The sequence below is a fragment of the Heterodontus francisci genome, chromosome 2 (assembly GCF_036365525.1).
Source record: "Heterodontus francisci isolate sHetFra1 chromosome 2, sHetFra1.hap1, whole genome shotgun sequence".
In the NCBI taxonomy this organism is placed as follows: Eukaryota; Metazoa; Chordata; class Chondrichthyes; order Heterodontiformes; family Heterodontidae; genus Heterodontus; species Heterodontus francisci.
Window position 1 is genome coordinate 127,567,954 of NC_090372.1, and position 22,120 is coordinate 127,590,073.

Below are 22,120 nucleotides of genomic sequence, written 5' to 3' on the forward strand. Positions count from 1 at the left end.
TTCTGGGTTGAACTTAAAAGGATACTGGGGTTTATTCATGGAACATACTTCACTTCACCTGTTCTTTTGAGGCAATCAACAAAAGCAGAAGATTTAATGAGGAAAAGACAAAGAACTTCATGTAAAGTTATTGTTATAGGATACTACCTTAACTATTTTTAAAATTCATTCTCAAGCTGTGGCCATCGCTGGCAAGGCTAGCTGGCATTTATTGCTCATTCATCACTGCCCCTGATTTTGATACAACTGAGTGATTTCTGAGGCTTTCAGATGACATTTAAGAGTCAACCATGTCAGTATGCGGCTGGAGTCACATACAGGCCTGACAGTAGCGTAAGGGTGAGTTTTCCATTCCAAAAGGACATTAGTGAGCCAGTTCGGTTTTTATGACAGCTTCATGGTCACAGTGATTCCAGTTTTTTAATTTTAGATATTTTAAACTGAATTCAAATTCTAAAACTGCCATGGTGGAATGTGAACTCAAATTCTCTGGATTACTAGTCCGGTCCAGATATCACCACTACAGACTATTAACCACAGGTTAATAAGAGTAGAATTGAAGATCAAGTCCATTTATTATTTTCCATTTTCAAGAAATAAGTATGTTCAGTAAACTTATAATCCGAAGTATTCTTTGCTATTGCTTATCTATTCTTTCTAATAACCCTGTTCTGTAGTTTAAAGTCTAACTATGCTATGATAGAATGTTTATTCTACTGCTTTTTTGAAGTTTTGGCAGTTACAAAGTGCTTGACATACATAGAAAGCTAAATACATTTCAATGGTGTCTGTTTTTGATATTAGGGCTCTCACACTAACAATCAGGTGGATATGGAACATGGTCTTAAACTCTTCCTTCCACTTTGTGACAGCTCCTAATTTGGTACCATCAACAAACTACATCATCAATTCTCTACTCCCCAGGTCTGTTCAGGTCCAAGAGAAGAGCAGTAAACATGAAGGAGTCTGACATGGATGTCCACCTAATTGAGATATCCAGTAAGATGATCAAGCTGTACCAGGTCAATAACTTTCGAGAATGAACCTTGTATAAAGAAAAAGCCCTGAAAATCTTCAGAAGGCCATAGAGGCCACTGGAGAGGAGAAAGTTCTGGCACAGGATTTGCTATCAATTTCTTCTGTCCTTCCCTTTCTCTCATTTGCACAAGGCCAGCAAAGCTTACACTGGAAACTAGATATGAAGGCTGCTCAGCAGGACCTTAGTAAATTGCATTGCTCTTTTTCCAGCTAACTCAGATAATGGCAAGGCAGGGCACAGGACATCCACTCATGCCAGGACTGTAGCATAATCCACTTTCTACCTTCAGCACGGATACATTCCGAGGAACTTGCCATCTGGAGAGTTAATTTACATAGTATCTCAGTTGATGAACCAGGGGATCCAGATATCACAGCTCCTTTCAAAAGGAGGATCATTTCATAGTATCAAGCATTGGTGGCTATGCTAACGAGACAGTTCACATACTCTTGCCTTGAGGTAGAATCTAGAAACTTATAGAATAGGGGTTCGAACACCAATTCAATTCAATTTCACCAAGAAGGCAGCATTGTGATGGAATACATTTGGATTGTGCACAAATGTTGACTTATTAAAAATATACTGGCACTGAAGTTGTTTGTGCAGAGTGGTCTTGAAAAGGTTGGGAACAAGGTTAGTCAGGTGGCACGAGTGACATATTTACAAATTGCTTTGAAAAGGGAGGGCACTGTATGTAAAGCCATGTGTGTACTTGTATTGAGGACATAGACAGGAATGTTAATGCAGTAGCATGATTCCAAATTATGAGGTCACCTGCATAAGAGCTTAATGACCTTCTCTTGCAGACAACTACTTATTCTTCTCAGGCCACTCCCCTTGCTGCAATTTGGTGCCCTCTATGGCCTCTCTACAAGGTGAAGTTGTGCACCATTGAGTACCATATGTTACTTAAAATCTTATCAGGGTTGTACAGTAGAATGTCCAACACCTCTCCCAACCACTACAGCAACCGCCACAAAGGCTCGTCTAGGACTGGAATGGGAACAGGATAAAAAAAATTCCAAGAAGTTTCAATTGATCTATGTTGCAGTCTATCTCAGAGTGGATAGAGTGCCTATTTACTTTAGCAGAGAGGTCAGTGACTAGGGGGCATAGATTTAAAATGATTGGTAGAAAGATTAGAGGGGAGATGAAGAAAAGGGCTACAGACCAAATACTGGAAAGTGGGATTAGGCTGGGTGGTTCGTTTTTCAGCCGGCACAGACACGATGGGCCAAGTGGCCTCTTTCTGTGCCGAAAACTTTCTATGGTTCTGTATGGAGGACAGCTCTTAGCAACCCTCAACAACCAGTTTAAACGGTTAAGCGAATTTAATATTAAATGGGTAGAAATGACAGAAAATTGATTGACTGGCATAACATGCTCCTTTACATGCATCTGGCTTAATGTCAGCAAAACTGAAATTATCCTATATAGCTCCCACTAGCATCCATGTGCCTCTCACCTCAACTGCATTACTTTCCAGCAACCTCAGGCTTCATCAGCACTTACAGAACTTTGGCATTATGTTCAATCCTCAGCTTCCTCTTCTGCAGTCACTCAGTTACTAACAGGCTTTTTACCACTTCTGTAACATTACTCGCCTCCATCTCTCCTCCCACAACCCTAATCCCTAGTCTATTTCTTCATCTTTGCTAGGTGGAATCTCCTGAACACTATCCTAGCTGGTCTCATTACCTCATCCCTCAATAAGCTTCAAACTCATTCAAAACACCGAGCCCATATCCTTATCCATTAAAAGCATCTCACCCACATCCACTCCACTGCCTCTTTCTCTGTAAATCGACCATCACTTTCAAAACCTTATTTCACTTTACCCACTCATCCTGCTTCAGAAAAAGTGACAATATATAATCAGCGAAAGGAAAAAAAATCACCAAAGACCAAGTAGGAATAACAGGTTGCTATGGGTGATACAGCCTAAACGCCAAAACATATTTTGGCCTATCTGATGAAATAACAAGCATATCCCATCAGGGATTGGGAGATGAAAGGTGATTGTTGTCTACCGACCTTGTGCCACATGTTGGAGTACTGATGACTAGTAAACGAAAATATACTCAGACATGAATCAAATACCACTTCTACACTTTATTTTAAAAGCTAAATTCTAGTGTTTGACATGTTCTGCAAAGCATTTTAGTCATCAAAGATCTCAGATACCTAGGTCTGTAAATATCAACTGTAGAGAATAATTGAACAACAGTACTTATTGGACATATTTTATACTTACTCCATTTGATAATGTTTATTTTACAGTAAAAACAAAATGGGGAAATAATGCTAATTTCTCATATCCAAACTTTACATCAAACACATTCACAGCTTTGGACCAAATGTTAATTTTATAAACAAAAATAAAATCAGAATACTGCCAAAGCTGTTATTTTACACACACTTGGAATTCCTCGGAGAGGGCCCATCAGGTACTGCAGCTTTTATATTTTATTCAGGATGCAGTTGCTTTCAATGTGCTCAAGGGAAACTGTATGAACACTCAGAAACCAGAATAATTTCATTTAAAAAACAAGCAACTCTATCACAGGGGATACAGCTAAAACTTGTTACATCAGAATATGCTGCTATAAATTACATCAACCTTTTGTCAGACTGCATACTAAGTAAAATACATTAATTACAGTTGGAATCAATTGGTGGCCAAGAAAATGGACCATATAATTGAGTATCCTTTACCTTTATTGCAATTAAACAGCAATAGCTGTAACACCATTTTAGTAGCAATCTTGGTAATCCAGATTTAAATATTGCTGAAAGCAGCTGGGGTGGGATGGCCCAAAGTTACACAAAGATACAAAATAAATTTAACAGTAGAATGAATAAACATGGTTTCAGGCAGCAGAGTTATAAAAGCAAAATAATAAATTAAATTGATAAATGTAACAAATGTCTAAAAGAAACATTCATGGCTCATATGCTCCAGTAAAGAGTTTAAAAAATGTAAAAGCGCAAATATGATTTCCTTCTTCCCCATCCAAAAATATAGTTCTGCGCATCAACCAATGAAACTATTCTCCCACTAAGTACTTGTATTGACGACTAAATTCCCTGTGAAAAGGCAACATTTTCTAGATTAGATTTAATCACATAATAATCTACTCATCTCATTAAAACTATTTAAAATCATTTTCTACTTACAGTCCCTCAAGATGAAAACCATGAGGAAGAGGAATAAACATTGCTCTGCATTCAGTGAAATGCTGCATAAAAATGACTTTATATTCAATTATCAGCATTTATTTAAAAACATGAAAGTCACCAATGTGTTTTCTTTTGCTATTTGATTCTCTCCTCACCCATTTAAAAGCACCATAAATTGCAGACTTTTTAATCCTTCGAAAATGAAGCTTACTTTCTTCAGCACATATTTTGCAACCTCTGCCTCTATTAGAGTACTGGAACTGTGAATAAAAGGAATTAGCATTTACACACCTATAATCACACCACTTTCTTTGTGGACTAGAGTGTGGTTGTTGGGTTTATACTAAATTCAAGGAAACTATCCTTTTTTACCCTTTTACAAATGGATCAAAGCTAACGTACAAAGCTTTGATTTAAATATATCATATCTTTCCCTAAAGCCAAATGTACTTTAAAAAAAAACTTAAAGACTGATCCAGAACACAGAGTAGCTAACTCTTATATTGCTGCTGTGGTCCTGAGCTTCAATTTAATAATTCTTTATAGCTAAACAAATTATTGGGATGTAAAAATAACCAGCCCTGCCTGTCTAATTTGTAATTAATACAGGGATTTGTACCAGTAATTCAGCACTGCTCCTAGCAGGGAATTAATGTCAGTGTGCTTGTGGGGGAGGACGTTCAGGCAGAACCCATTTTCAACAGGTTATCTCTCCTTTTTGGTCTCTGGGAAAATCCAATTCCAGATGGTGCCAGATGTTTATTCTGCCCCACTCTCCCTTCACCGTTGTGATGTCACTTTTGGAGATGGGCTTCCCTAGAAAGCCTGCCAATTCCGTCCAGCAAACAGCAAGAAGCACATCTCTATGAAGCAGGCATACTTGCCATACAAGTTATTTATGCAGGCCCATAGTGTCATTTCCAAGAGGCTGTTGATTTAAGAGAGAGTGATTGCTGTTTAGGAAGCAGCAGAACGAAGCAGCAGCCAGAATTTTTGCATGTGCTGCATGGGAATTAAGACCAGATGTCAGTCTACGCTTCCCCCTATCCCTTCCCGCAACTGAGCGGCAAGGATTACATGCAGAAATCCTACTGGCTCTATAGGTTGAGTGCCCAAGTTGCCCATAATTTGGGATAGGGCAAATAGGTAGGTAGAAACCCCATCCCACTACACTTCTGGAATTTCTAATCTCTCAAGTCTCTAATGGCTATCTGTATTTATTTGAGAGTTCATTCTATGGTTCAGCAAATTTGGATATATGACTTACTATGCCATCATCCAAGTCGTTAATGAATATTGTGAATAATTGAGGCCCCAACACAGATCCCTGCGAGACACCACAAGTCACATCCTGCCAATCGGAGTACTTACCCACTATCCCCACTCTCTGTCGCCTACCACTCAACCAACTTCCTAACCATGTCAATAATTTGCCCTCAACTCCATGGGCTTCCACCTTAGTTAACAGTCCCTTATGTGGGACTTTATCAAATGCCTTCTGGAAGTCCAAATAAATAACTTCCATAGACATTCCCCTGTCCACTACCTTAGTCACCTCTTCAAAAAATTCAATGAGATTTGTCAGACATGACCTTCCCATCATGAATCCATGCTGGCTGTCCCTGATTAACTGAATTTTTTGGGGGTATTCAGCCACCATATCCTTGATTATAGACTCCAGCAACTTCCCCACCACAGATGTCAGGCTAACTGGTCACTAATTTCCTTGGTTCCCCCTTTCATCCTTCTTAAAAAGTGGAGTGACATGTACAACTTTCCAATCCAGAGGGACCACTCCTGAATCCAGGGAACTCTGAAAGACTATAGTCAGGGCATCTACAATGTGCTCCCCTACTTCCTTTAACACCCTCGGATGGAAACTGTCAGGTCTTGGGGATTTCTCACTCTTTAGTTCCATTAATTTCCTTGTTACTGAGGTTTTACTTACGTTAATTGTATTAAGTCCCTGTCCCCTATCGGCTATTAATTTCTTTTTGGGACTTCCGGCAAGTTATCCTCCTTTTCAACTGTAAATACTGAGGCAAAGTAATTGTTCAACATATCTGCCATTTCCCCATTATCAATGACAATATCTCCATTTTCAGCTTTTAGTGGGCCCACATTGCTCTTGACCACCCGTTTTCCCTTTATGTAACTATATAATTTCTTCTTATTGATTTTGATGTCCCTTGCAAGTTTCCTTTCATAATCTCTTTTAGTAGCTCTTATAAGCTGTTTTGTGACCCTTTGCCGGTCTTTGTATCGATCCCATTCGGCCGGATCTGTGCTGCGTTTTGCATTTTTGTAAGCCTTTTCTTTTTGTTTTATGCTATCCCTAATCTCTTTAGTTGTCCATGGCTGTTTTTTCTGTGAAGTGGAGCTTTTACCTCTCAGGTATATACTCGCTCTGTATTTCGTTAAATGTTTCTTTAAATGTTCTCCACTGTTCTTCAGTCATTTGACCCATTAACAGATCTACCCAGTTTACCGTGGACAGTCTCTGTCTCATCCTGTTTACCCAAGTCTAAAATTCTAGTAGCTGATTCGTGCTTTCCAACGCTACGTTGAATTCGATCATGTTGTGATCACTATTTGATAAATGTTCATGGACAGTTAGGCTACTAATTAAATTTGGCTAATTACTCATAACTAAATCTAATATTGCCTGTCCCCTTGTTACATCTCGGACATATTGCTGTAGGAAACTATCCCGGACACATTCCAGAAATTTACTACCTTTCTGACAGGTGCTAGTCTGCCTCTCCCAATCTATGTGTAAGTTAAAATCCCCCATTAATACTACTCTGCCTTTGTTACACACTTGCCTAATTTGTGCATTTATACAATCTAACACCTCAGAACTGCTACCAGGGGGTCTATACACAACACCTATTACAGTTTTAGATCCTTTTCTGTTCCTCAATTCCACCCATAAGGTCTCCACTGGATGCTTTCCCCTCATTATATCCTCCCTCACCAATGAGGTGATATTATTTCTAATCAGTAAGGTTACTCCACCCCCTCGGCCATTTTCCCTGTCCCTCCTGTAAACTTTATAACCAGGTATATTTAGTTCCCAGTCCCGACCATCCTGCAGCCACATCTCCGCAATGGCCACATCATAATCTTCCATTTGAATTTGCGCCTGCAGTTCATCTAGTTTATTCCTTACACTCCGTGCATTTGTATATAGAACTCTTATTTGGGCTGTACCCCATAACCTGTCCCTCGGCACTGATGCTTTATTCGCCTGTTTATTATTTCTCTCTTCTGGTTTAACCAGTATACTTCTTGCAGTTTGGTAACAATTAGCCTCACCACTAACCTGCACTCCTACCTTCTCCTTTAACTTCCTGTTTTTCCATGCAACTGAACCCTCCCCTCCACTATTTAGTTTAAAGCCCTATCTAAAGCCCTAGTTATGCAATTCACCAGGACTCTGGTCCCAGCAAGATTCAGGTGGAACCCGTCCCTTCGGAACAGCTCTCTCCTTCCCCAGTACTGGTGCCAATGTCCCGCGAATTTGAACCCATTTCTCCCACACTAATCTTTGAGCCACACATTTACCTCTTTAATCTTATTGACCCTTTGCCAATTTGCTTGTGGCTCAGGTAGTAATCCTGAGATTACCACCTTTTTGGTTCTGCTTTTTAATTTAGCCCCTAGCTGCTCATTCTCTCAGCAGAACCTCTAACCTCGTTCTACCTATATCGTTGGTACCTACGTGGACCACGACAACTGGATCTTTCCCCTGCCACTCCAAGTTCCTCTGCAGCCCAGATGAGATATCCCGAACCCTGGCACCAGGTAGGCAACAGAGCCTTCGGGACTCTCGATCCTGGCCACAGAGAACAGTGTCTATGCCCCTAACTATACTATCCCCGATTACGACTACATTTCTCTTTTCTGCCCCCACTTGAATGGCTCCCTGTACCATGGTGCTGTGGTCACTTTGCTCATCCTCCCTACAGTCCCTGCTCTCGTCCACACAGGGAGCAAGAATCTCAACCTGTTGGACAAGGACAATGGCTGAGGCTCCTGCAGTACTACCTCCTGGATCCCTCTACCTGCCTCACTCATAGTCCCTGACCACTGGCCGAATTCAAGGTAGTTAATCTAAGGGGTGTGACTGCCTCCTGAAACACACCATCCAGGTAACTCTTCCCCCTCCCTGATGTGTCGCAGTGTCCGAAGCTCAGACTCCAGCTCATCAACTCTGAGTCGGAGTTCCTCGAGCAGCCAACACTTGCTACAGATGTGTTCACCAGGAACCACAATGGGGTCCACCAGCTCCCATATCATGCAGTTACAACACATCGCCTGGCCCTGCATCTCTATTTTATTTGAATAAATTTTAATTTGTTTTTTAAATTTCCGACTGGTCTTTAGTTTTTAGTCTGTAAAATATTTCTCCTATTCACCTTTAATCTGAAATCAACTTAGAACAGGTAATTCAAATTAGCAGTTACAATGAAATTATGGTTTTCCTGTAATGTCACTTTTTCTCTCAGTTTTTACTCCCTTAAATTACCCAAAAATTAGACTATTTACACCAGGAACCTTGATTTCCACCCCCCCCCCCCCCAAAAACCCCCCCACTACCTACCATATTAAGAACTGTAGTCCTTTCTCTTTACTTTAGTTACAAAACTAGCTATTTAGAGTTATTCCCCAACAGGAGTTATTCACCAACCAATCACTTTGCAGCTTTTCTGTGATGTCATTGTTGACTATTTTCCAAACCTCCGGCGCTCTCTGAGTGAACTCACTCTCTCCCAGTCTCTCTGTGCTCTGACTCTGCTCACACTGTTTCCCGCTCTCTGAGTGAACACTCTCTCTCTGGTTTCTCTGTGCTCTGACTCCGCTCTTCACTGTTTCCCACTGTCTGAGTGAACTCTCGCTTTCTCTCCCGGTCTCTTTGTGCTCCGACTCTGCTCTCGCTGTTTCCCGCTGTTTCAGCAGGAGGCTGAGAGTAAGGCACCAACACCAACCTCACAATGACAGCAAGCTTGCAAACCAGGAGGGAACAGTAACAGGAGAAAACTCAAATACCCTCAAAGAAATCGAAAATGATTTAGTAAATTCCATGCTGAAATGGTGCTCTTATTCCATTACACAAGTGTTACACTTCCATCTCAGATGTGCTGTTCCAATGTGGAAATGTTATGGTTTTCCATTATTTTCAATGTGGAGGGAGGGTTGGAAATTAAAGACTGTTGAGCTGTGCAATATTCAAGACTCAAATAGATCATCTGAAAATACACTAAACCCTTACTGTGCCAGAGCATTAAAACCAGAGCAAACTAAATCAAATGAATTGTTTTTAATATTTTAGCAGCCCGTGCAATATTCTGTTTTCAAATCAACCCATGAGAATGAAAGTAATCTGAAACAAGCCCTTAGAACATATATTAAAAGATAAAAGAAAACACCATTTCAAACTTCCTTGGTATCAAATGAGCCGCAAATGTTATTCAATCTTACTGAACTTAGCTCCAAGAATTACAAACTTCATGCCCCCCAAACACTGGGCAGTATCCTTGGGAGTTGCATTAATATGCAAATAATGTGAAGCACATTCCTTATGCTCACCCAGAGTGTGAGTGATAAGTTATTTCCCTACATGGCATTAGCTAATGCAACATTCATCTTTGCAGTGTACAGGAAGGCCACAACTGTGAAATTCAGTGCAGGAAGCAGCAGATAGATGAGCCAACACGCTCTGACTAATATGGGAAACAGTCTCGGTCACTCAGTGCCAGGTTTTGCTTCCTCAGGACTATCCCCAAAAGGCCTGAAACAAAAACAAACAAGAAACACAATAGTTATCAACATGGAAAGTGCACTGACCAATATTCTCCAGCTATGTTACTTTGAACATAACCTTTCACAGATATATAAAACAACTTCGAAGTTTTTTAACCAAATTTAAGCTGTTTACAAACTTCAATTTCTTTTATGAAGCAGTGCGAGTCAGATATGGGATCAGTGTGTTGCAGGAGCTTTTTGTATGCAAAGACCCAGAAATTGCAACCATCACTGCAGTGAAGCAGTTACGATGCAATCACACACAAGTAAATGAACTCTGGTAATGCTCTATTTGGTCTAAGGAGTAATTGTTAAAAATGCTGCAGAATGCATACAATAGAGGTTATTAAACTATCTACAGTTAACTTAATTTTACATCTTACTTAAAATAAGAAAATAAATATCAAATAACATACACAAATACACTATAAAATAACTAACTGCTACTCTTAAATAGTTATCAGGAATTCCTGACAAATCACACTTTTATTCGATGTTTATTTTATTTATTTTTATTTAGAGAAACAGCACTGAAACAGGCCCTTCGGCTCACCGAGTCTGTGCCGATCACCAACCACCCATTTATACTAATCCTACACTAATCCCATATTCCTACCACATCCCCACAATTCCCCTACCACCTACCTATACTAGGGGCAATTTATAATGGCCAATTTACCTATCAATCTGCAAGTCTTTGGCTATAGGAGGAAACCGGAGCACCCGGCGAAAACCCACGCAGTCACAGGGAGAACTTGCAAACTCCGCACAGGCAGTACCCAGAATCGAACCCGGGTCGCTGGAGCTGTGAGGCTGCAGTGCTAACCACTGCACCACTGTGCAAAAGCCCTGCTTAAAATAAATCTTAGTGAACCCAATATGGCCCACAACAAAAACAAAATATATCTAATTTGGCAAAAAACTGGTAATCTTCTCAAAGACGACAGGATGATTGGTGCTGAAAATAGATAGGGGTGGGGCTGAAGTACCGAAGAGGAGAGAAATGAAGGGTGGCATGCCTGGGTGACATGAAGAGCAGGAGACAGGAGAGAAGGCACGGGAGGTGCCAAAAGAGTAAAGTAATGGGGTGGGTCCACAACCGTAGTCAAAAATGCGCACACAAAAGAACATGAAAGTAATTCAAGTTACATAGACATAGCAAAAGATAGGAGAAATAGGTCTAGTTGTAAATGGAAGGCAGAGAAGAGACAATCTGAGAGAGTCCAAACTTAAACTCTGAAGTCCCATAGTGGAAAGAAGTGGACTTGTAACAACAGTGGAGTCAACTTGGGGCACCAATAAACCAATGTTGAGGTTTGGAAACAGTTGTGAAGAGGAAGTGAATGAAGGAACTGTTTGAGAGTCAGAGTATTAGTGGGAGCACTGCTGGAAAAGAGAGAGCTAAGGAAGAGTAGAGAGTAAACCATGAGCCAATACAGGCTGATCCAGGGGTCCAGCAAGACAAGTAGTGGCCTCAATGTTAGTAATGCATAGTAGTGATTCAACATCACCAGCAGAAGGGCAAGAAGCACTGGGAATGAAACACAAGGACCAGGAGAAATGAAGTCCAGGGAGCCAGGCAATGGTAAAAAGTGATCAGTGCAGGTGAGGCAGCTGTTCTATGGGAGCTTAGGGAGGTGTGAAAGTACGGAAGGGAGAGAAGTCAGTCCAACAAAGGTAACGGAGGAGACAGTAAAGGAGGTGTTTACTGTATGTTTCTTTCAACTATTTTCAGTCTCTAATAGTAAATATATATATAGCTGTTTTAATAAACATTAATTTTAGATATATAAAACAACCATTAGTACATACATTATTCTGTTAGCAAGTTTGTGCTTTATATGGGTTCATGTGGGTTCTAAGTGTGGAGATGGAGGAGGCAGCATATCTCCAGTGAAAGAATTTGGGAAATTATGTAAGGCTTCTGTCAAGAGACAGTAAAGCAAGTGTTTGTGGATTGATACCTGGAAATCAATAGTGATCCTACAGTGCTGTGTAGGGAGCAACACTTGAAGAAATAATAAAACCGACACTCTGACTGAATATAGAAGCTTCTAAGGAGAAGTGAAAAAGCAAATAAGAGAAGCAAAGACAGTATGAAGAGAGACTGGCAGTGAACATAAAAGGGAACCCAAAGTCTTCTATAGCCATATAAATAGTAACAGTGATTCTTGACAGCGCAGCCGGCCGCTGACATCATTGGACTGCGCCAAGATGCGCAAACGGGCTCCTGCGCAGATGACTTCATCACGTTACACAGGGAAGCAGGGTAGGAGAGCAACTGAAGACCTTGGTGGCGGCAGGTATGGGTGCGCTCTCCTCCTCCCCCCCCCGCCCCCGGCTCGCTCACTCTCTCTGGCCATTGTGTGCTGCCATGTATTTACTTTGCCTTTTGTGTGATTATTTGAGCAGTGCCATCTTTAGTCCTGGCAGCTGCCTGAACGTCGCAGACTGTGACGTTTTAGTGGCATAGGCTGCATTTGTGCATGTGCCCGTGCAGTGCCACCTCGTGGTTGCATTGTCAGCAAACGCAACCAAATAGTAAACAAAGTGATTGATGACAACACTACGTCATCAGGATGCGCCGCGGTGCGCATATGCGCACACGGTCTCAGGCCCTCTGCGCATGCGCTGCGGTCCGGATTGCCAGGACCAGTTTGCGCATGCGCAGATGGCGTCATCGCGTAACGTCATCTTCCTCGGGGAGCACGCCAGGTTGGCCTCTGCGCATGCGCAAGCTGGTCCTGGCAAGCCGGACCGCAGCGCATGCGCAGAGGGCCTGAGACCGCGTGCGCATGTGCGTCAATCTTCCGATAGCTTTGGCGCGAGTTTTTGAAAATGGAAGGAGGAGAGGTTTCGTCGGGCATTTTATCTCAATTATTTAGTCATTTTGGACATTTGCTTCATTTTTAATAGACAGAGGAGATTGTTCCAAGGTAAGTTGCTCTGAAAATATTTACATTGTCTGGGGCACCGCATGTGCTCCAGTCCCTGTTGTTAAGTTGGTCTGAAAACATTTCAAGGGAGGGAAGGGAGGAGGGAGGGGGGAAAGGAGGGAAGGGAGGGGGGAAAGGAGGAAGGAAGGAAGGGAGGGAGGGACGGGGGGGGGGAATGAGGGGGGAAGGGAGGTCGGTGGGGAGGGGGGAGCAGCGGAGCGGAAGAGGAGTGCCTTTTTCTGTGCATGCGCCAGAAACACAAGGACTGGCTGATGAGATGGAGCCAATTAATTTGCTGTTCAGTTACACAGTCACCTGTTCCTGCACCCATCCAAAGCAGTGCACATGGACACACAGCCACCTGTTCCTGCACCCATCAGAGCAGTGCACATGGGCACACAGCCACGTTTCCCCATCCGCCCTTGAAACAACCATGCAGAGCCTTGTGAGACTCCGCAATTGCCAGCTGCTGCCTGTCAAGCAGAGAAGGCGTCCAAAGGGGTCAAGCACTTGGGGAACATTCAGCCAGAAGAGACTGAGCACTAAAAGAAACAAGCATGTCGTGTCCAGTGGTAGCACAAATGTGAATGCTCTTGCTGCGTACTCAACTGGTGAGGTGGGAGTGCAGCCACACCATTCTCCATCCTCAGTGTTGCTTTAAGGCAAAGGTAGATAAGAGTGAAAGAAATGGAAGATGATGCTGATAGTAGTAGGCAGGATTAAATGGGAATGGATGGGAAGACGCATGAGTAGCATAACCACTAGCAGGGAACAGCTGGGCTAAATGACCTACTTTATGTTAATAGTCCAAAAGAAATGTGCTTCTTTTTCCAGCACCCTCACATCATTCATGTTTTCCCTGAGAGCAGCATTGAACCATCACGAGATAGGGGCAGTTACAACATCCTGACTCCTACAGCTGAGGTGGGTACTAAGTGATTCATTGGCCTATACTGCAGAGCATAAAGCATGCGCAACAGTAATTTCATTGGAGGGAGGGAAGCTCTGACATTGATGTTCTTTCATTATTTCCTTTCATGTAAAATGTGCCCTTGAGAAAACAATCCTTGACACTTAAGGACGGCATTCCAGCAAAGGAGGCAGTGCAGGAGATGACGCAAGGATGTGATGATTCCTGCATCTGAGGTGGGTAATAAGTGCTTCATTGGCAACGTTATCAATTGGTGCCTTCACTGCAGAACTTAAAAAGGTGTGCGCAACAGTAATTTCAGTGGATGGAGGGAGGCAAGCTCTGACTCTGATTTGCTTTTCTTCTTTTCATGTAAAACATGCCGTCGAGAAAACAATCCTCGAGACTTACGGTCAGCATTCAAGCAACGAAGGCAACTGGATCATGCTGCGGAGCTCATCACGATGTGGAAAGGAACATTGCATTTATGGATGAATTGGGAATGCACATTGGGATGCGCTTGGGGAACATTCACCAAGAATAGACTGAGCTCAGACTCTTGTGACTTTGCCTTCTTCACATGGACAATACAGTAGTGGAATAGAGAGCCAAGCGTTCATTCACCACAAGGCTCTCCAGGAACAATCTCTTTAGCTGTGCATAGCAGAGACTCGGCCTGTCTGTCTAACGGGAATGCTGGACACAACACTCATGTATCCATGCACAGCAGTTCCTCGGATACTTAATGAACTTAATAAAACTTTTCAATAATTAAACACAGAATTGTTGAGGTTTTGTTTTGCATGCTATTTCCCCGACTTTGCAATTGCACTTCAGATATTCAACTATGGTGGAGGGGTGGAGGTAGGGGGGTAGAGGGGGATAGAGGGGTGGGTGAAGAGGGGGAGGGAGGGGTGAGTGAAGAGGGGGAGGGGTGGGGAGAGGGAGCATGCAAAATGCAGGGACCAGACAGTTGCAATGCCTGAAGTACTGCGGAGAAGTAGAGAAAGCAACTGGGTAGGGGAGAAAGCAACTGGATTGGGCATCCGCAGCTGGAGGGAACGGCTGAATGGAGAGGGCCGGAAGCGAGAGGCCGTAGAGAGCCGCGGAGAGCGAGCGTGCTAAGACCTTGGTGTCACCGGGTCCAGGGACTGGCCAGTAAGTCTTTTGCTGTTGTGTTTATGGCGCATGCACAGAAAAAGGCACTCCTCTTCCGTTCCGCTGCTTCCCCCCCTCTCCCCCCCCCCCCCCCACTCTCCCCTCTCCCTCCCCCCTCTCCCTCTCTCCCCCCACCGGCCCGTCTTTCCCCCCCTCCCGGGCACCGCTACCGCTGGACTCCCGGCGCTGCTCTCCCCGCCCCGCTCCACTCTCTCACTCCGGCCATTGTACTCTGCCATGTGTTTGTTAGGTTTCATCTCTGTGATTCTTTGAGCAGTGCCATCTTTAGTCCTGGCAGCTGCTGCAGTCGCAAGCTGTGACGTTTTCGTGGCACATGCTGTATTTGCGCATGTGCCAAAACAGCGGCACCTACCGATCGCGTTGTCAACAATTGCGGTCAATAGTAAAAGGGTGGTAAAAGGAGGAGCGGGGCAGATTAAGGACCAAAAAGGGAATTTACGCATGGAGGCAGGGGGCATGGTTGAGGTATTAAATGAATAATTTGTGCCTGTCTTTACCAAGGAAGATGCTGCTGCACAGGTCATGGTGGAAGAGAAGGTAATTCAGACACTTAAAGGCTTTAAATCTGATAAGGAGGTGGTATTGGATAGGCTGTCTGTACTTATAAGGCACCAGGACTGGATGAGATGTGTCCAAGCATAGTGAGGGAAGTGAAAGTGGAAATTGCAGAGGCACTGGCCATAAATTTTCAGACCTCCTTATACTGAGGTAAAGAAAGACAAAGAGAGGACATGAAAAATCATTAGCGGTAAAATCAAGGAAAACCCAAATAAAAGCAAAATACTACAGATGCTGGAAATCTGAAATAAAAACAAGAAATGCTGGAAATACTCAGCAGGTCTGGCAGCATCTGTGGAGAGAGAAGCAGAGTTAACGTTTCAGGTCACTGACCCTTCATCAGAACTGGCAAATATTAGAAATGTAAAAGATTTTAGGCAAGTAAAGTGAGGCAAGAGATAACAAAAGAGGTGTCGATAGGACAAGGTCACAGAGAATAACTGACCAGAAGGTTATGCAGCAAAGGCAAAGGGTATGTTAATAGTGTAGTGAAAGACAAAGCATTCATAGAGGTGTTAATTGACAGAAAAATGAACAGCCCTGGCCCCAAGCACAAACATGAAAAAAAGTGGGTAGGCACAGTCGAAACAAACTAACTAAAATAAAATCAACAAATAAACAAGATAAAATAACTGCTGTCAAATTACTGAACTCAATTTTCAGTCCGGCAGGCTGTAGCATGCCTAATCGGTAAATGAGGTGCTGTTCCTCGAGCTTGCGTTGATGTTCACTGGAACACTGCAGCAATCCCAGGACAGAGATGTAGGCATAAGAGCAGGGGGCTGTATTGAAAGGGCCAGCAACCGGAAGCTCGGGGGCATGCTTTGGGACCGAGTGGTGGTGTTCCGCAAAGCGGACACCCAATCTGCATTTGGTCTCCCCGATGTAGAGGAGACCACATTGTGAGCAGCGAATACAGTATACTACATTGAAAGTACCACCAGTAAATTGCTACTTCATCTGAAAGGAGCGTTTGGGGCATTGGTTAGTGCGGAGGAGGTAAATGGGAAGGTAATACACCTCCTGCGATTGCAGGGGAAGGTGCCGTGGGAAGGGGACAAGGTGGTGGGGGTAATGGAGGAGTGGACCAGGGTGTTGAGGAGGGAACGATCCCTTTGGAATGCTGACAGGGGAAGGGAGGGGAAGATGTGTTTGGTAGTGGCATCACACTGGACGTGGCAGAAATGGAGAGGATGATCCTTTGGATGTGGAGGCTGGAGGGTTGGAAAGTGAGTGAGGACAAGGGGAACCCTGTGGCAGTTCTGGGAGGGAGGGGAAGGGGTGAGGGTAGAGGTGTGGGAAATGGGCCGGACATGGGTTGAGGGCCCTGTCAACCGGGGGTGGGGGGAAAGAATCCTCAGTTGAGGAAAAAGGAATATGTTTTATCAGTACGTTAAGAGCAAGGAGATAACTAAGGAAAGGGTAGGGCCTATCAGCGATATACAAGGGAACTTATGCATGGATACATAAGATGTGGGCAGGGTTCTTAATGAGTTTTTTGTCACGGTCTTCACAAAGGAGAGGGATGATGCAAACATTGCAGTAAAAGAGGGGTATGTAATATTAGATATGATGAGCATAATGAGAGAGGAAATACTAGAGGGTCTGACATCCTTGAAAGTGGATAAATCGCCAGGGCCGGATGGATTGCATCCCAGGTTGTTAAAGGAAGCCAGGAAGGAAATAGCTGATGCACTGGGGACCATCTTCAAATCCTCACTGGATACGGGTGAGGTGCCAGAGGACTGGAGGCTGTGAATGTTATACCATTGTTTAAAAAGGGTGTGAGGGATAGGCCAAATAATTACAGGCCGGTCAGTCTGACCTCGGTGGTCGGTAAATTTGATTAGAATCAATTCTGAGAGACAGAATAAACTGCCACTTAGAAAGGCACGGAATAATCAGGGATAGTCGGCATGGATTTGGTAAGGGAAGGTCATGTCTTACTAACTTGATTGAGTTTTTTGAGGAAGTAACAAGGAGGATTGATGAGAGTAGTGCAGTGGATGTGGTCTACATGGATTTTAGTAAGGCATTTGACAAGGTCCCACATGACAGACTGGTCAGAAAAATGAAAGCCCCTGGGATACAGGGGAACGTGGCAGGTTGGATCCAAAATTGGCTCAGTGACAGGAAACAAAGGGTATTAGTCGACATGTTTTTGCGAATGGAAAGCAGTTTCCAGTGGTGTTCCACAGGGCTCAGTGTCGGGTCCCTTGCTGTTTGTAGTACGTATTAATGATTTGGACTTAAATGTGGGAGACACGATTGGGAAATTTGCTGATGACACAATAATTGGCTGTGTAGTTGATAGTGAAGAAGATAGCTGTAGACTCCAGAATGATAACAATGGTTTGGTTGAGTAGGCGGAAAAGTGGCAAATGGAATTCAATCCAGAGAAGTGTGAGGTAATGCATTTGGGAAGGACAAACAAAGCAAGGGAATATATAATACAGGGGAGGATACTGACACGCGTAGAAGAAGTAAGAGACCTTGGAGTGTATGTCCACAGGCCCCTGAGGTGGGCAGGACAGGAAAATAGAATGGTGAAGGCGGCATATGGAATGCTGGAACTGTATAAAACGCTGGTTAGGCCACAACTGGAGTATTGCACACAGTTCTGGTCACCGCATTACAGGAAGGACATAATTGCTCTGGAAAGCATAGAGAAGAGATTTACAAGAATGTTGCCAGGGCTTGAAAGTTGCAGTTATGAGGAAAGATTAGATCAGCTAGGGTTGTTTTCCTTAGAGCAGAGGAGGTTGAGAGGTGACTTAATTGAGGTGTACAAAATTATGAGGGGCCGAGATAGACAGGAAGGACCTGTTTCCCCTAGTGGAGAGGTCAATTACCAGGGGGCACAGATTTAAGGTAATTGGTAGGAGGATTAGAGGGGACATGAGGAAAGACTTTTTCATTCAGAGGGTGGTGGGTGTCTGGAATTCACTGCTAGGAATGTTAGTGGAGGCAGAAATCCTCAATTCATTTAAAAGGCACCTGGACCTGAAATGCTGTAACCTGCAAGGCTATGGATCAGGTGCTGGAAGGTGGGATTAGTTTGGGGAGCTAGTTTTGTTGGCCGGCGCAGACACGATTGGCTGAATGGTCTCCTTCTGTGCTGTAATTTTTCTGTGGTTCTATGGTAACAAGTTGATGAGGGTAATGCTATTAATGTGGTGTACATAGACTTCCAAAAGGCATTTGATAAAGTGCCATATAACAGTCTTTTGAGCAAAATTATGGCTCATGGAATAAAAGGGATCGTAGCAACATTGATACAAAATTGGCTGAGTGACAGGAAACAGAGTAACGGTTAGTGGTTGTTTCTCAGATGGAAGAAGGGGGTCTGTGTTAGGACCCTTGCTCTTCTTGATATATATTAATGATCTAGATCTTGTTGTACAGGGCGCAATTTCAAAATTTGCAGATGATATGAAACTTCAAGCATTCTAAACTGTGAGGAGGATGGTGTAGAACTTCAAAAGGACATAAGTTGGTGGAATGGGCGGACAAGTGGCAGATGAAATTTTAAGTACAGAAGTGTGAAGTGATTCATTTTGGTAGAAAGGACGCAGAGAGACAATACAAAGGGTACAATTCTAAAGAGAGTGCAGGACCAGAGAGACCTGGATGTATATGTGCATTAAAGGTGGCAGGACAGGCTGAGAGAACAGTTCATAAAGCATACAGTATCCTAGGCTTTATTAATAGGGGAAAAGAGTACAAAAAGAAGGAAGTTATGTTAAACTTGTATAGAACACTGGTTTGGCCTCAAATGGAGTATTGCGTCCAGTTCTGGGCGCCACACTTTAGGAAAGATGTGAAGGCATTGGAGGGTGTGCAGAAAAGATTCACTAAAATGATTCCAAGGATGAGGAACTTCAGTTATATAGAGTGGAGAAGTTGGGACTGTTTTCTTTGGAGAAGAGAAGGTTGAGAGGAGATTTGATAGAGGTATTCAAAATCATGAACGGTCTGGACAGAGTAGATAGGGAAAAATTGTTTCCATTGGAGATAGGATCGCGAACAAGAGGGCACAGATTTAAGGTAATTGGCAAAAGAAGCAATGGCGACATGACGAAAATCTTTTTTACACAGCGAATGGTTAGGATTCGGAATGCACAACCTGAGTGTGGTGGAGGGAGGTTCAAACGAGGCATTCAAGAGGGAATTGGATTGTTATCTGAAAAGAAATAATGTGCAGGACTATGGGGAGAAGGCAGCAGAGTGACACTAGGTAAACTGCTCCTTCGGAGAGCCAGCACAGACATGATGGACCGAATGGCCCCCATCTGTGCTGTAACAGTTCTGTGATTCTGTGAAATGTGAGGCACAACGTGCACAAGGATGCAGCACATTTAAGAACATTAACGATAGCAAGATATAGAGATCAATTATATAGATACTCCCTGACTGACCTTTTTTGTGCATTACTACTATTCAAAGAAAACTTTAAAGTTGTTCATGTGCATTTTTTCACTTTGGGGAAAACAAAAGGTAATAGATTTCTTCCTTTCCTTTGGCAGAATTCAGAAGTTATGATCAGATCAGAGAGATTTACAGTACATTGAAGATCTCCACTTAATTCATGTAAAACACACAGTGAAACTCCTTCCCTCCTATTAATACACACAAGGCTTATCCCAGAGCTACACGTCAAAAAAATCACTTCTTTTTCAGGATACAAAACTGTTCTAGATCATCCTTCTATCTGCTAAATGCCAGGATTGACAGCACGGCATGGATTCATGATAAACACATTTGGAGAGTAGAGTTGCAATATTTAGGAGAGGACCTTTATCAGAGAGTTATCTCTCACTGGAAAGATGTATACTAAAAGCAGTAGATTCATGTTTTCCATGTTATGTGGGACCATAATGATTTGATTCTCTGAAGCAGAGGAAAACTGAATCCATTGACCTAATTGCATATGTGGGCAAACGAGTTCCTATCAGCAAGTTCCAGCAAAGAAAACTGCCCTGAGCAGAGCAAAGACAAACTTTATCTCAGATGGAGGGTGCAATACACACCAATTTAACACTGGAGAAGAAACAGCTGTTCCTCCTAACCTGACACTGATGTGTCGACTCAGCGGTGCTTTAGAAGCTATGTACTGAAGAATTCATCAGGTTTATTGAAAGCTCTTAAAGTCTTCTAGAGTGTTTTCCAGTTGGCCATCAAAAGAGGAGCACCATACTTGTGATCACTGACACTTTGATTGTTGCTTGACTGAAAAAACGATATTCTAAAGTAAGCATGTGCATTAAGCAGAATATATTATTTAGCAGATGTAACTCCTACGTTAAGTCAAGAGTAGATTGCAACACCAATTTAATGGTCTAAACTGTTATCTATGCCAAATTAAGAACCAACTCTGGCAGAAGCCAACAGTTATGGGCTGCAGTCTGACATGAACTCGATGGGCCGAATGGCCTCCTTCTGTGCCGTAAATGACTCTATGACTAGTGCCTATCTGAACAGCTTGAGATTTAATGTGATCAATAGGCCTGATAAGAAAGTGCTCATTTTATTCGGTGCTGTTCATTTGTTCCAAAACATAGAAAATGCAGAATGAAAATCAGAACTTTCAACAGGGGGAGAAAATCAACTTCTGTGGATCTTCCAGCATATCAGATGCCTATTCTACCCACCCTGAATTCAATCTCATCCCCATAATTTAAAACATCGAGATAGAATGCTTACATCAATGATTTTTTTAAAAATTGTTAAACAGTTATCAATTTTAGTTAACAGCTCTAAATAATTTTCCTATATTGTCTTAAATTCTGGTCTTGTATGCAACAGTTGCAGAGGAATAATCATAGACTAATTTAGCATAAGCTCTTGTGGAAACCTACCGATGTATTTGCAAAGGCCAAGGAGTCTGCGAAGGAGTTGGCAATGCAGTTGAAGGACTCATCAACATAGCACTGTATATGTTGGAGGCAACTACAAGGATGCATAATAGGATGGGTCCAATGATTGCACCTTCTAGCCCAAGGTAGTAAGCTCCTCCAGCTACTGCCAAACCAGTAAGATACGGGTGACCACCCCTGTGATAAAAAAAAAAAGCATTGGATTAAATTACACCATTTATTTACCAATGTCCATGATATTGTCATTTGGGACTTGTTTTTTTAACATGGGCTATTTTTAAAGCCTGCAGCATCCATTCAAAACAATACACTTGCATTAAAAACCTGTCTCCCTCTGAACTTGCTGCACTCCGTTCTCTCAGATCTAACCCCCCAAATGAACAAAACTGTTGTTGGACAGCTCACTTCTACCTCCTTCCTAATAGTTCTGATGAAAGGTCACTGACCTGAAATGGTAACTCTGCTTCTCTCTCCACAGATGCTGCCAGACCTGCGAGTATTTCCAGTACTGTTATTATTTCAGATTTCCAGCATCCGCAGTATTTTGCTTTTATTATCATAATACACTTGCATTACATTGACTTAAATAGAGTCTAAAGCACAAAAATGGACCATTCAGCCCAAGTGGCCGATG

The 22,120-nt window shown here is 42.8% G+C and overlaps 1 protein-coding gene across 1 annotated transcript in view; it reads right to left on the reverse strand.

Annotated features, from left to right (window-relative positions):
• Positions 1–8,794: 8,794 nt before the first annotated feature.
• Positions 8,795–22,120, reverse strand: part of tmem245 (transmembrane protein 245) — a 238,093-nt gene continuing 224,767 nt past the window's right edge. The window contains exons 15-16 of the mRNA XM_068053069.1: positions 21,469–21,663; positions 8,795–10,013 (exon numbers count right to left, since the gene is read on the reverse strand). Of these exons, the coding sequence (XP_067909170.1) occupies positions 9,968–10,013; positions 21,469–21,663 (241 nt within the window). The 3' untranslated portion in view covers positions 8,795–9,967. The remainder of the gene's footprint in view (positions 10,014–21,468; positions 21,664–22,120) is intronic.